This window comes from Geotrypetes seraphini, chromosome 6 (assembly GCF_902459505.1).
Source record: "Geotrypetes seraphini chromosome 6, aGeoSer1.1, whole genome shotgun sequence".
Taxonomy (NCBI): Eukaryota; Metazoa; Chordata; class Amphibia; order Gymnophiona; family Dermophiidae; genus Geotrypetes; species Geotrypetes seraphini.
This window is the reverse complement of record NC_047089.1, coordinates 166,027,190-166,042,581: the sequence shown is the minus strand read 5'-3', so window position 1 is coordinate 166,042,581 and position 15,392 is coordinate 166,027,190. Positions and strand designations below refer to the sequence as shown.

General features: G+C 45.3%; 1 protein-coding gene across 4 annotated transcripts in view; it reads left to right on the top strand.

Moving 5' to 3' along the window:
• The window catches only part of MYO16 (myosin XVI), a 709,054-nt gene that overhangs the window by 245,496 nt on the left and 448,166 nt on the right, over positions 1 to 15,392 (top strand). For all 4 annotated transcript variants that reach the window (XM_033949922.1, XM_033949923.1, XM_033949921.1 and 1 more), the window contains exon 14: positions 5,635 to 5,740. In XM_033949922.1, the coding sequence (XP_033805813.1) occupies positions 5,635 to 5,740 (106 nt within the window). The remainder of the gene's footprint in view (positions 1 to 5,634; positions 5,741 to 15,392) is intronic.

Here is a 15,392-nt window from a genome sequence, read left to right as displayed (position 1 = left end):
TTTCGCAATCATGCTGCATCAGGGGAATTTCTAAGAGACAAAAATATTAAAAGTTAGCTTCATACCAAACCAGTAGAAACATTGCTCATAGCAAAAGCATCAATCCTATTTCATTTACATTGAAAAACGAGCTACCGCTTCAAAGATATTCTTTGAGAAAATAGCGACTCGGCATCTGGCTTAGCTTTAAAAGAGGAAGTGCTAGTGTCAACTCTAACCAATCAGAAAGGGTTAAGGATAGACAAACCAATCAAAGATCACTTCTCAAATTATATACACAATTGTTTTCTTTTTAAAAAGGCGCACCATTCAACTCGGGCATTTAAACCATTCGGAATACAAGTTTGCAGTTTAAAAATCCATTTTTGTTCGCGCTGCCTTAAAAACAATTTTAAAATCCCCTCCTTTACTTGATGGAAAGAGTCGTTCTATAATCCAGCATCGCATCTTATCAAATGAATGGTATAAATCAAGGCAATGTTGCACCATTGGTGCCTCCATCCTGTTACATGTTAAACAAGATCTATGTTCGATTATTCTTGTCTTGAAGGATCTTGAAGTCTGTCCGATATACAAGAGGTTACATGGGCAACACACAACATAAATTACTCCACTGGTCTCACAGAAGATCAAGAATTTTAATGTATACATTCTGTCATCTGTCGGATTTATAAATGAAATACAGTCCAGGAAAATAGAACATATCGAGCAATGCCCACATTTGAAGTGTCCCACCATCCCGTCCTTTGTATTCTGCATATCATCATATATCAAAGCACCTTTGCTTGTTGGACAGATAAGTTCTTGCAGATTTTTATTTCTAGAGTAAACTGTAGTCATCTGCACATCCCTAAAACAAGGATGGATAGACCAATGCTTTTTCAAAATTTTTCCAAATTTCCAAATATTAATTCTTTATTGATTTTTAAACAAGAACAGTGTTATATAAATAAAAGAACAGTATATTATTGCATTCAGTCATAACATTAATATCTATATAGATAACAGAACTATCATTCAATAATTACATTATTTTGCATATAGTAATAACATAAGAACCAAGTAAATAATATAATATGAAACCAAGTTACCTTGAGAATGTCTTAATACACAGACTAACTTATCAGTTTCTAGTTCAGGCTCAGTATATTGAATCAATAAATCAATCCAGTTATGTAATGCTCATGTATATGATTTCTTAATACACGCCTCCGGGTAGCCCCGATTTAGAAGCTTATCTCCTAAAATTCTTGCTTGAACTTTAATTTCTTTTTTTGTAGAACAAAGTCGACGATATCGAAGGAACTGGGAATTAGGCAGGCTTTCTTTCTGATGTTGTGGATGGGAACTAGAAAATTCTAAAAAAGTATTTTTATCTGTATCTTTCCAAAAGATTGAAGTAGAAAAGTCTTCGCCATTAACTGTAATTAGAACATCTAAAAAAGAAATCTGTTGAACATCAGATGACATTTCAAAGTGTATTGTAGGTAGACAATTGTTCAAAAATGTAACAAAAGATTGTAGATTAGACATCAAGGGCTCCTTTTACAAAGGTGCTCTAGCGTTATTAGCACACGCACCAGATTAGCGCGCACTATAGCGAGCGCTACCCGAAAAACTACCGCCTGCTCAAGAGGAGGCGGTAGCGGCTAGTGTGCACGGCATTTTAGCGTGCGCTATTCCACACGTTAAGGCCCTAACACACCTTTTAAAAAGGAGCCCCAAATCTTCCCACAACAGAAAAATGTCATCAATATATTTGCCTTCTATAATCACAGCTCAACTTGCAATAATATTGTATTTAATTAAATATTGTGAAAACCTCAGACCCAAAACCCGTGACTGGTGATAACACCAAACTGGGGTTCATTGGGGAACCATCATCGTTTTTCACTGTCCCCTTACCATCCAACTAGATATTGCATAAAAATCCAGATTGAAAAAACTTATCTGTAAATCGGATGGTATGATCCCAATAATGATCCTCAGTGGTGAATAAATTATCTCGTGCTTATGGTGTGCTAAAAACAACCACTGTTACTCTTCCATAATATGTCCTTGTCAATATCTAGTTGGATGGTAAGGGGACAGTGAAAAACGATGATGGTCCCCCAATGAACCCCAGTTTGGTGTTATCACCAGTCACGGGTTTTGGGTCTGAGGTTTTCACAATATTTAATTAAATACAATATTATTGCAAGTTGAGCTGTGATTATAGAAGGTATTTGTTTAAACAGAGTATCACAGTGTAGTAATTAATATATCTCTCCATATAAAAGTGAATATCAATATATTTGCACCATAAAGTTACTCTAGAGAACCATTTGGAATTATATACAAAATGTTCTTCAAAATCTGCCATAAAAAGGTTGGCTAGAGATGGAGCTGTTTCAGATAACTGCTGATAAAATATCCCTTGAAACATAAAATAATTTTTCTTCAAAGAGACAGATAATAATTTTATCAGAAAATCTGAGGGTACTTGATGTGGACGTATCCGATGGTTCAAACATTCTTCCAAAATAGCTAGAGCTGAATCTTGCAGAATGTTTGTATACAGTGATTGCACATCCAATGTCACTAAGATCGTATTACCAGTAGGATGATATTGGGTCAATAGACGCAAAAAATGTGTTGTATCTTGAACAAAAATATCTACATATTGATTACCGTATTTTCGCGGATATAACGCGCACCATTGTAAAACGCGCACAGGGGTATAGCGCGCAGAAATCACGATGATATGTACAAAAACTTTTCTATACCGCGCTCAGGCATATAACGCGCATGCTGCCCGACTCTCCTTTCGCCCGCCCTGACTTTCCGTGCCTGTCCCGACTCTCCGTTCACCCCCCCTGACTTCCGTGCACTGTCCTCCCTTGAAGTCCTGTCCCCCCTTGAAGGTCTGTCCCCATCCTGAAAGCCTGATGCCCCCCCCGACGTCCGATACATCCCCCCCCCCCGGCAGGACCACTCGCACCCTCACCCCGAAGGACCGCCGACTCCCCAACAATATCGGGCCAGGAGGGAGCCCAAACCCTCCTGGCCACGGCGACCCCCTAACCCCACCCCGCACTACATTACGGGCAGGAGGGATCCCAGGCCCTCCTGCCCTCGACGCAAACCCCCTCCCCCCAACGACCGCCCCCCCCCAAGAACCTCCGCCCGTCCCCCAGCCGACCCGCGACCCCCCTGGCCGACCCCCACGACACCCCCACCCGCCTTCCCCGTACCTTTGTGTAGTTGGGCCAGAAGGGAGCCCAAACCCTCCTGGCCACGGCGACCCCCTACCCCCCCCCCGCACTACATTACGGGCAGGAGGGATCCCAGGCCCTCCTGCCCTCGACGCAAACCCCCCTCCCCCCCCAGCCGACCCGCGACCCCCCTGGCCGACCCCCCACCCCCCTTTCCCGTACCTTTGGAAGTTGGCCGGACAGACGGGAGCCAAACCCGCCTATCCGGCAGGCAGCCAACGAAGGAATGAGGCCGGATTGGCCCATCCGTCCTAAAGCTCCGCCTACTGGTGGGGCCTAAGGCGCGTGGGCCAATCAGAATAGGCCCTGGAGCCTTAGGTCCCACCTGGGGGCGCGGCCTGAGACACATGGTCGGGTTTGGCCCATGTGCCTCAGGCCGCGCCCCCAGGTGGGACCTAAGGCTCCAGGGCCTATTCTGATTGGCCCACGCGCCTTAGGCCCCACCAGTAGGCGGAGCTTTAGGACGGATGGGCCAATCCGGCCTCATTCCTTCGTTGGCTGCCTGCCGGACAGGCGGGTTTGGCTCCCGTCTGTCCGGCCAACTTCCAAAGGTACGGGGAAGGGGGGTGGGGGGGTCGTGGGGGTCGGCCAGGGGGGTCGCGGGTCGGCTGGGGGGGAGGGGGGTTTGCGTCGAGGGCAGGAGGGCCTGGGATCCCTCCTGCCCGTAATGTAGTGCGGGGTGGGGTTAGGGGGTCGCCGTGGCCAGGAGGGTTTGGGCTCCCTCCTGGCCCGATATTGTTGGGGAGTCGGCGGTCCTTCGGGGTGAGGGTGCGAGTGGTCCTGCCGGGGGGGGGATGTATCGGACGTCGGGGAGTCGGCCGGGCAAGAGGGCTTGGGCTCCCTCTTGCTCCGATCGTGGATGCGGGTGCGGGTGGGAGCGCGTGCGAGCGGTCGTTCGGGGTGGGGGTGCGAGCGGTCCTGCTGGGGGGGTGAATCGGGCGTCGGGCGGGGTGGGAACTATGTTTAAAAACTTTTGTATACCGCGCTCAGGCATATAACGCGCGAGGGGTATGCGCGGTACGTAAAATCACGTATAACGCGCGCGTTATATCCGCGAAAATACGGTAACCCTTTCCAGCAGGGAGCCACATAATGATACTATTAGCCGTCCTGGTGGAGATACAAGACTTTTAGGAATCTTAGGTAAGATATAAAAGAAAGATATATTGTGGACATAAAAACTGATGCTCATTCTGTGGCACAAATCCTTGTTTATTTCCCAGGGCTACTATTTCCCAGGGCTACTATTTCAGCTATTTCTTTCTTCAAGTAGTCCATAGGATCTTCCTCCAAAGGGGAATAAACAGACCTATCCGCTACTTGACGCAAAATCTGAGGCACATATTGGTGGCAAATGGCGATCCAATATCACCACTGCCCCTCCTTTATCCGCACGCCTGATAATGATATCATTATTTAACTGCAGAAATTGTAACACTTCACGTTCCAATTTGGTGGTATTCCAAGAGCAAAAAAATGCCTCAGATTTTCTGATAGTTATTATCTGTCTCTTTGGAACTGTTTGTCTATCCATCCTTGTTTTAGGGATGTGCAGATGACTACAGTTTACTCTAGAAATAAAAATATGCAAGATCTTATCTGTCCAACAAGCAAAGGTGCTTTGGTATATGATGATATGCAGAATACTCAGGGCAGGATGGTGGGACACTTCAAATGTGGGCATTGCTCGATATGTTCTATTTCCCTGGACTGTATTTCATTTATAAATCCGATAGATGACAGAGAGTATACATTAAAATTCTTGACCTCCTGTGAGACCAGTGGAGTAATTTATGCTGTGTGTTGCCATGTAACCTATTGTATATCGGACTTCAAGACAAGAATAATCGAACACAGATCTTGTTTAACATGTAACAAGATGGAGGCACCAATAATGCAACATTGCATGGATTTACACCATTCATTTGATGAGATGCGATAGATGACAGAGAGTATACATTATGCATGTTATAGAATAGGGCACAGGGCCGATCCACACATTACTCCAGATCAGTGCTAGTTAACACTATGATTGTTACTGTCTCACTAATTCATTTTTGTGCACATCTCGGATCCGCACCCAAATCTGTGCACCCAAATTTGGGCAAACTATGTAGATTCCAGGGGTATATGCTTAAGTGTGAGTCCCTCCCACGTTTTGCCCAGGCTCTATCCATGTGTGCACCCACCTGCCAAATATACTCTATGTAAGATATGTGAAAACTTACAAAGTAGTGCTTAGCCTGATTTTTTGGCTTTTCCACATATACATTCACAAGTACCCATTTATATGCATTGTTGGTGTATAACTGTTTGTGCCCACTTTGTAACTGTACCCTCGTATAAATGAACTGTGGCTTTTTCCCATTTCATTTTCTAGAGGAGAAAGTGGTTCTGGGAAGACTGAAGCTAGCAAGCACATTGTTAAACACCTGGCAAACCGATTTGGTTCCAGCACATTCTCATTTTTTTCAAAAATAAAGCATGTAAGTATGTTGAAATAGCTTTACAACTCAGCATATCCTTGTGATTTATATTATTTAAATCAAAGTGAAATAGCTTAAAGAGCAGGTTGCTTATTCTCTGAACAATGAAGTACTAAAATGAGGAGACATTTTAACAAAAGACGTTAAGCCTTAATGCGCACTTTGCATGGATAAAACAGACTCCCACAAAATGCATGAAAGCATTTTGTGGTATTGTCCATGTTAACACATGCTAATTCATGCACTATCTACTTTCTACAAATAGATTTTGGAAGAACCATGCCATTGGCGACTCTGTGGCGACTACAGTTGTATGTGCAAATTTGGCCATGTGCAGTGATGTAGTAAGGGGAAAGGACAGCCCTGGATGCTGTCTTGGTGGAATCGCCAGCACCTCTCCTCCTTTCCCCGCGGTGTGCAAGCCTCTCCTTCCCCACCATATCTCTAACTTCACCAGCATGAGCAGCATTGCGTCGGCTGTGGTTCTCCCTCTGAAGTCAATTCCTGGTTGCGGAACCAGGAAGTGACATCAGAGAGAGGGCTAAAGTCGGCGCGGGCAGCATGTTGGAGATGCTGCTCACACTGGCAAAGATAAAGAGGTACCGGGGGAGGGGGGGGATGGGAAGGTGTGCATGCAGTGGTGGTGGGGAGTGGAGAAGAGGACAAGGGATGCTACCGCCCCAGGCACCCCCTACCCTCAGTATGACACTGATCATGTGGTCAAATTATGGGTACAACTTGATTAATGAGCCAGTTGGCCCTAATAACTGTCCACTAATAAGCAATTAACGGCACTAGTTGACACTAAGTAAAATTTATGTGCACAGCTTTTTAAATGTATTCTGTAAAATGGTGCTTGTAAATTGTTATGCGTGGAGCTGAAAAGGGGGTGTGGCCATGGAAGGAGCATGGTCTTTCCTAAAATGTACACGCACTGTTACAGAATATGCCTGATCAGTGCTGAATTTAAGTGCTGGCATTTATACCAGGTTTTAGTTGGCATAAATGGTCGCACCTAAATTTTACATGCAGAGCCAACTGCTATGAGTATTCTACGTAACCATAGAATATAGAAGATGACGGCAGAAAAGGGCTACAGCCCATCAAGTCTGCCCACTCTGCTTACCCACCCCCTGTCTATGCCCTAATGACCCAATTTCCTTATCTTGACCCTCGTAGGGATCCCACATGGGTATCCCATTTATTCTTAAAGTCTGGCACGCTGTCTGCCTCGATCACCTGCACTGGAAGCTTGTTCCAATGATCAACCACTCTCTCTGTGAAGAAATACTTTCTGGTGTCGCCATGAAATTTTCCGCCCCTGAGTTTGAGCGGGTGCCCTCTTGTGGCCGAGGGTCCCTTGAGAAAGAAAATATCATCTTCCACTTCGACACGTCCCGTGAGGTACTTAAATGTTTCGATCATGTCTCCCCTCTTCCTACGTTCCTCAAGAGTATAGAGCTGCAATTTGTTCAGTCTCTCTTCGTACGAGAGACCCTTGAGCCCCGAGATCATCCTGGTGGCCGTCCGTTGAACCGATTCAATTCTGCGCACATCTTTACTGTAATGTGGCCTCCAGAATTGCACACAGTACTCCAGATAGCGCTAAACGTGTTTGGTTTTTCCAGCATCATATATAGAATCTGGCTCATAGGGGCTGGGGGTGGGGGGATTCAACATGGTGCGGTAAAGGTTTGCCCTTTACGCACCTTGATGCCCAGCAGGATTCAGCAACCTGCAGTATCCCAGCCACCTCACAGCAGCATTATTTCTGTGACCCAGGAGCAGTGAGTTCCCACCCCCCTATGTATTCCCCTCCCCCCTCCAATGGCTACCTGATGGGGTGCAATGGGGTTTGCCAGGAGCGATGCCCAATCAGCTCATGCCATGCATACTTTTGGCAGTTAGATACAATATCCACTATGACTGTTTTTACTGTTGTCTGATTGGTTCTATCCTATCGCTTCTTGGCATTCTTTTCTATTTGCTATTTTAGTTTATACACCACCTTGACCTGCACGTCAGATTAGTTGGTACAGCAAATTATCAGTAAACTTAATTAATAAGTGGGTGAGAGACCTGAAACTTGTTTTAGATGGATGGGTGGGGGAGATGATGATTTGAATTTTAGGGTCTGAGGTCTGTACAGGAGTCTCTTTATTCTAGGAATCCATAGCTAAGAGAAAGTATGTGCTTAGAGAGTGTGGTGCAGGTTTACAGCTACAGCCTCAGCACTCTGAGGTTGTGGGTTCAAACCCTCACTGCTCCTTGTGACCCTGGGTAAGTCACTTAATCTCCACATTGCCCCAGGTACATTAGATAGATTGTGAGCCCACCGGGACAGACAGGAAAAAAATGCTTGAGTATCTGAATAAATTCATGTAAAACCGTTCTGAGCTCCCCTGAGAAAACGGTCTAGAAAATTGAATAAATAAAAAATAAATAAATAATACACTGACCAACTCACTGGTGCCACCTGCTGGAAATCTGATATACTAAAAGAAAAAGACAAAAAAATAGAAACACAAGCAAAATATCTCTGTGCTCTTTCATTTTGTATGTTTTGCCATTTTGCATTTAATATATGGATAGATGGCATGAAAAATCAGCTATTCTCATCATTTTGGATCTGCTAGTTTAGGCACCTTTTCCCAGAGATGGTCTCAAATCAATATAATATACTAGTCGTTAAGCCCGTTACATGTCTGTATTTTTCTTTCTGTCTCTTTCCTCCCTCCATTTCCCTGTGTAGCGCTGTCTCTGCTTTCTTCCTCAGTCTGCACTCTCAAGCTGTAACATTACTGCTTAGCTTTTTCTCCCTGCAAGCATCTCTGCTCTCTTTCTCATCCCCAGTTTCTTTGCTATTTTTCTCTTCTTGCAGGGGTCTCTGCTCTCCTTTCTCTATATGTTCCTGATTCCTGCAAACTTCTGTTTTCTCTGTATGCTCTTGATCCTGTGTTTCCCTGTAGGTGTCTTTTCCCTTTTTTTTTTTTTTTTAATTCCTTCTTCATGTATGGTTGATTTATTAAAAGTTTTTTTTATTTTTCCTATTTGTTGCATGCCTGTCTCCTTGGCCGCTGTATGTTTCTAATTTTTTGCTTTGTGTGTTTGTTTGTGTTTTTTTGCTGATTGTCTACTTGGTCGCTGTCAGTCTGTCTGTCTCATTGGCTGCTGTATGTCTGTATGCCTTTTTTTCAGTCTAACTCCTTGGCCACTGTATGTCTGGAAGGTTTTTTTCCCTGAATTTATCCTTGGGCATTGTAATTTTTATTTTTTTCTGTTTGTCTCCTTGGCTGTTTGTATTTTTTTGCTGTCTCTCTGTCTGTCTACTTGGACGCTGTATGTAAGTATGTCTGTCTCCTTGGCTGCTGTATGTCTGTTTGTCATTTTTTTCCTGTGTCTCTCTCTCCTTGTCCTCTGTGTTTTGTTATTTTTTTCAATCTGTCTCTTTAGCCCCCTGTCCTTCTGTGAGTGTCTGTGTCACTCTCTCTCCTTGTCCTCTGTGTTTTGTTATTTTTTCAATCTGTGTCTTTAGCCCCCTGTCCTTCTGTGACTGTCTGTGTGTCTCTCTCTACTTGTGCACTGTTGTTTGTTTGTTTTTTTCAATCTCTCTTTAGCTCCTGATCCCCTCTCACTGACCCTTGCGCGACTGCATGTAATTCCGGTTAGGTTTCCATGGCAACCCTGCTCGCGGGTCTGTGAGTGTAGGGCCGTTTTGTCGGGTCTGGCGGCGCCGGGTTGGGAAGAGTCCTGGCTCCTTTTTTGGTTTGGGCCCGTGCAGAGAGGCTCAACAGCGCACAACCACCTTTCCTTCCCTCCCTCCATCAGGTGCTGTGCAGCTCCACCAATGTTAAAAGCAGCCGCGTCGAAATCGGAGCCCTGCCACTGCCGTAGCACTTTCCCCTCTGCCTTGGTCCCGCCCCTTCTCTGACATATGGGACCGCGGCAGAGGGAACGTGTTACGGTGGCGGCAGGGCTCCAATTTCAAAGCAGCTGCTTTTAACATAGGCGGAGCTGAACTGTACCTGATGGAGGAAGGGAAGGAACGGTGGGGCAAATTTGGTCAACGGCAGGAATTGTTTGGCGGACCAAGCACCGTGAAACCGTGAGGAAGGCCGCCGCAGCCTCGCAGCTAGGTAGGGGGACAACAATGGCGCTTATGCTCAAGCCCCCGCCGCAGCTCCTCTCTCGATCCTGGTGCGGTTCGAGAGAGGATTTGTGGCGGCGGCTTGAGCATAAGCGCGATTGTTGTCCAAGTTGCTGAGTTTGGTGACGTAAACCTGCGCATGCGCACTAAAAAAAACCCGACGGATCAGGGAACACGTTCTTTTTAGTGCGCATGCGCGTCCTACCATTTTATTATATTAGATGTCTGTGAGATCAGATTTTAAGCATCTTATTGTATCATATAATTAATTTCTTGTCTTTGACAGTCAATTTATATCTATAATATGTAGATATAGATATAGACTTATGTTTACTTGTACAATGGATATATGGCGATACAAGAAACTTACTGGTCTAGCACACATTATCTAAGGTTGTTGCTGGCATTTTAAACATCTGCTAATTCATTCATTTTTCTATATGTGCAGCAGTTATATAACATATATACTGGAATATAAACCAACCCAAATATAAAATGAGATAACTTTTCCCCCAAAAAAAGTAGGAAAAAAGGTTAACTCAAATATAAACCCGGGGGGGGGGGGGTTAATGTTCAAGTGCAGTGCCTTGCTCTGTCCTGCCTCACTGCTCTGCAGGCTCTGCATCCATCCCCCTCACTCCCCTGCCCTGCTATTCTCTGCACCCAGCCCCCTTTCCTCCCTGCCAGGTTCTGTACCCTTTCCCCCTCCCTCCTGATGCTTTGCAGGCATCCACCGGAGCTACCGTGAGACCTGAAGGTCCATCAGTGTCCGGGACAGGAGGGATACCTTCCGCCTCCTGTTCCAGCCTATTCTTTTTATCTCCCTCCTGCCTCCCCCACATACCTTAAGTATCCCTGGTGGTCCAGCGGTGAATCACAGCAGAAGCAACTTTACTTCGCTATAGCTCATGCAGAACTGCTAGCTAATTGGCTGCCACGAGTTCTCACGGGACTGTGAGAACTCATGGCAGCCAATCAGCTAGCGGCTCTGCACGGGCAGCAGCAAAGGAAGGTCACTCCTGCCGCAATTCACCACTGGATCACCAGGGATACTTAAGATACGTGGGGGAGGCAGGAGGGAGATAAAAATAATTATAATTGGCTGAGATAGGAGGTGGGAGGAATCCCTCCTGTCCTGGCCACTGCTGGACCACCAGGTCTCATTGCAGGCCTGGCAGAGGCCTTCAAACAAGTTCAGGATGGGGGTGGGTCAAAACTGACCCAAATATAAACCGAGATCCCCATTTTTGGACCATTTTTTTAAACCCAAAAATCTCAGTTTATATTTGAGTATTTATGGTAGTTAGGAGCCACTTGTTTTCTTTCACATGAGTAAATATCTTTTGAAGACTTGATAGAAACAAACAAAAAAAAACCAAGAACATAAAGCCAAACAAAATAAAGTAAGCATGACTGTGGGAAAAACTACTGTATAGTACTTGAGATCAAAGGGCAACCCAGGTTAATTCTAAGGGGGGCTATGTATGCACTATATATCAAAAGCTTCAACTGATCTTGTTCTAAGTTACAGGATTAACATGAATATAGTTCAATCTTCATGTGGCATACAAAAAAAAATAAAGAGGGGTGACTTAGTAGAAGAAAAGGTGATGGGTTGGGTGGTAGCAGTGCAGAGTAAGGGGATGTCTGCATGTCTTCCCTAGCACAGGCAGCCAGTGCCACCTGAAGATGCAGACAGAAAAAAATGATGTTTGTATTTAGAGAATTTTTCCTGATTTTTTTAATGCACTCATTTCATGTATACTAGAACTTTTAATTTGTGCAAATTCATAGTATGCAGTTTATTCATATACTAGTTTTTAAGCCCGTTACATTAACGAGTGCTAGAATATATGTCTGTCTGTCTGTCTTTCTTTCTTTCTGTGTCTCTCCCTGCCCCTGTCTCTCTCTTCCTTTCTCCCTCCCGCTGTCTGTCCTTCTTTCTTTCTGTATTTCTCTCTGCCCCTGTCTCTCTCTTCCTTTCTTTCTTTCTCCCTCCCGCTGTCTGTCCTTCTTTCTTTCTGTCTCTCTCCCTGCCCGCTGTCTTTCTGTGTGTCTGTCTTTCGTTCTAATGCGCTGCCTGCCTGCATGTCTTTCTGTCTCTCCATGGCCCCCTTCTGTCTCCCCTCCCCCAAAGCAAACCAAGATTGCTCCCAGGCCCCCTTTCCCTCTCCACTTCCCTATGCAGCAGCAGCAGCATTTCCCTCACACCCTTTCCTGTGCAGAAGCAGCATTTCCCCCACCACACACACACACTTCCCTGTGCAGAAGCAGCATTTCCCACCCTTCCCTGTGAAGCAGCAGCATTTCCAGGCCTTCCCTGTGCAGAAGCAGCATTTCCAGGCCTTCCCTGTGCAGCAGCAGCATTTCCAGGCCTTCCCTGTGCAGCAGCAGCATTTCCCCCCCACACACACACACTTCCCTGTGCAGCAGCAGCATTTCCCCCCCCCACACACAAACACACACTTCCCTGTGCAGCAGCAGCATTTCTCACACACACACACACACTTCCCTGTGCAGCAGCAGCATTTCCCACCCTTCCCTGTGCAGAAGCAGCATTTTCCCACCACACACTTCCCTGTGCAGCAGCAGCATTTCCCCCCACCACACACTTCCCTGTGCAGCAGCAGCATTTCCCCCCCCACACACACACACACACTTCCCTATGCAGCAGCAGCATTTCCCACCCACCCTTCCCTGTGCAGAAGCAGCATTCCCCCCCCCCACACGCACACTTCCCTGTGCAGCAGCAGCATTTACTGGCCTTTCCTGTGCAGCAGCAGCATTTCCCACAGCCTCCTTCCCAGCCGTCGTGTTTAAATTCACAGAAAAGCGCTGCGCCGCGCTACCACTGTCTTCGGCGTCTTCTATCCACTGCGGCCAACCCTAGCGGAAACAGGAAGTAGTCAGAGAGGGCGGGACGCAGTGGACAGAAGACGGTGAGGCCAGCGATAGCGCGGTGTAGCGCTTGTCTATGAATTTAAACGCGGCGGCTGGGAAGGGGGTTGCGGGAAGGTTTTGGCTGTGAGTGAGCCGGCGAGAAGGTTTTGGCTGTGAGTGAGGGTGGGAGGGGGGATTCGCCGGTTGTGCTGTGGCGCATGCGCCTCAAGCCGCTGCCACGGACGGATACAGCACATGTCAGGTCCCCACATCCTCCTAAGTGCGCATGCGCGCTTAGAGGATTATTATTATAGATATACATGCATATAATGGACCTGTACAACTAAAATCTTTAGGAACACAAAGTATCAAATGCTTACTAAAAAAAATGCAAATCCCTACTGTCTGCTTACACCCTCTTTACTAGTAAAGAAGTCACCACTAACCTCTTCTGTCCTCATAGCAGAAGCAGCAGCTCTTCTCTCTTTGTAGCCATCCACCTAACCGCTGTACCTGCGAAGCCTACAAGCATTTTTTTAACACACAGACCAACATTGCCTTGCTGCTATTCTCATGATGCATGGGATCAGCAGCATGGCAATTCATCATTTTATCAATACAATTGAATAATCTTTCTCATGCATTCAGCAACGTAGTAAGAGGGGTGGACTGCCCCAGGCCCCATCCTTGTGGAGGGCGCTAACGCCTCTCCTGCTCTCCACCCCATCCCCACCCCTGTGTACCTCTTTAACAATTTTGCCAGTGTAAGCAGCATCTTCCACTTGTTGCTCGCATTGGTCTTGGCTCCTTCTGATGTCACTTCCTGATTGCGAGACCAGGATGTGACCTCAGAAGGGTGCTGAGGCCGGCAAACATTTGAAAAGGTAAGTGGGGGGCAGGAGGCGCATGGCTTGGTGGGGAAGACTGGTGGGCGCATGGTGTGGTAGGGAAGAGTGAGGGTGCATGATGTGGTGATGCTGGGTGTCACCGCCCCGGGTGCCCCCCTCCAATTGCAGTGCTCATGAAAGGAAACAGGCAGATAAACCCAATATAACAGACTTTATGCAGTTTCAGGCAGCACACCTTTTATAGGTGAAAGGAGTTTTTGAGGTGAGCTCTATGGTCCATAGCCAGAGGTAGGACAAGAAGCCAGTTCCTGAGGCTAGGGAAATCTGCCTGGAAGAAGAGGAAGAAACAGGAACTAGTGAGTTCCCTTGAATGCATATAACATAACCCTAAGAACCAGGAAAGGCAACTAGCAAATTGACTTCAATCAGTACAGCTTGAGGAAAAGAATGGTAATATAAGGAGGTAAACTCTGTTGCAGAAATGCCTACTTCCCTCCCCCCCAGGAATTCAGAGGAGAAAGTAAAGGAATAAATATCCCTTTTTCATAAGATAATGGAAGATTAAGGAAGCACAGTGGAGGTTTGCAATGAAAATCACTTTGTTTATGGGTAGAATGGCAACTCATGTCTCCGTTGCGTTTATGCCAGGTACTCAGTATCAAGATGCCTAGCTACAGTAAAGATAATATCATACTAGTAGATACATGGAAAACATTGCGATATGTAAGCAATTTAACATCTATTCCAATTCATAAATCTACAAAACAGTCTATATGGGTTAACTCCAAGATCCAAATTGGCGGGGAGAGACTAGTCTGGAAGCATTGGATGATAGCAGGAATACGAATATTGGATGATGTTATTTCTAATGGTACCATGCTTGAATTTGGTCTTAATAAATCAGAAAACTTTAGATGGATGCAACTGAAGCATGCCATTCAGGCGGGGTTCCCTGATTGGAAAAACCTCAATAAACATCACAGTTTGGAATTTCTGTGTTTTCAGACAGACTTCTTGGGTCATCAGGCCGCCCAGTGTTAGGCGGATTTAATAAAAAGAAATTAAAAAGTGGTTTAAAAGATATTTGGAGCATTGAGATTAAGCATGAAATTACTGCATCTCAATGGCCACGAATTTGGTCTTGGAGGATGAAATGTACGGTGTCAGCATCTATGAGACAAACTTGGTTCTTTCTGTTACATAGAGCGTTATGGACCCCCGTTAGGTTACAAAAATTAGATAGTTCTTTGTCTAATAGATGTTGGCAATGTCATTTGGAAGCAGGAACTTTAGATCATTTATTGTTTTATTGCCCATATATTATGAATTTTTGGAAATCAATTTGGGACCAAATTAATAATTTATTAGATAATCCAGTGGCATTATCCTATGATACTGTGATATTTGGTATGGAAATGAGAGCAAAAAGTCAAATTTCTGCAAATAATAATAAATTACTGCTTATAATGACTGGTGTTGCCATTCAGCAAATTACATATAATTGGAAGGATTGGAGGAGATTGAATTACACCTTTTGGTGGAATTCTTTATGTCACATCTATAAAATGGAAAGATTTATTGCATTGCAAAGAGGATATTTTAAGAAATTTCAGGATGTGTGGAAACCATTGACAAGATATTGTACAGAGTAACTGGAAATGTTTCCCTTAAATATATCAGTTTAAAAGGATAGGGTGGGGATTGTGGTATTGATGTGTATTTATATGATTATTTGTTAAGTGGTAGGGAGAGGTGGGAGGGGGGAGGGATAAGAAGT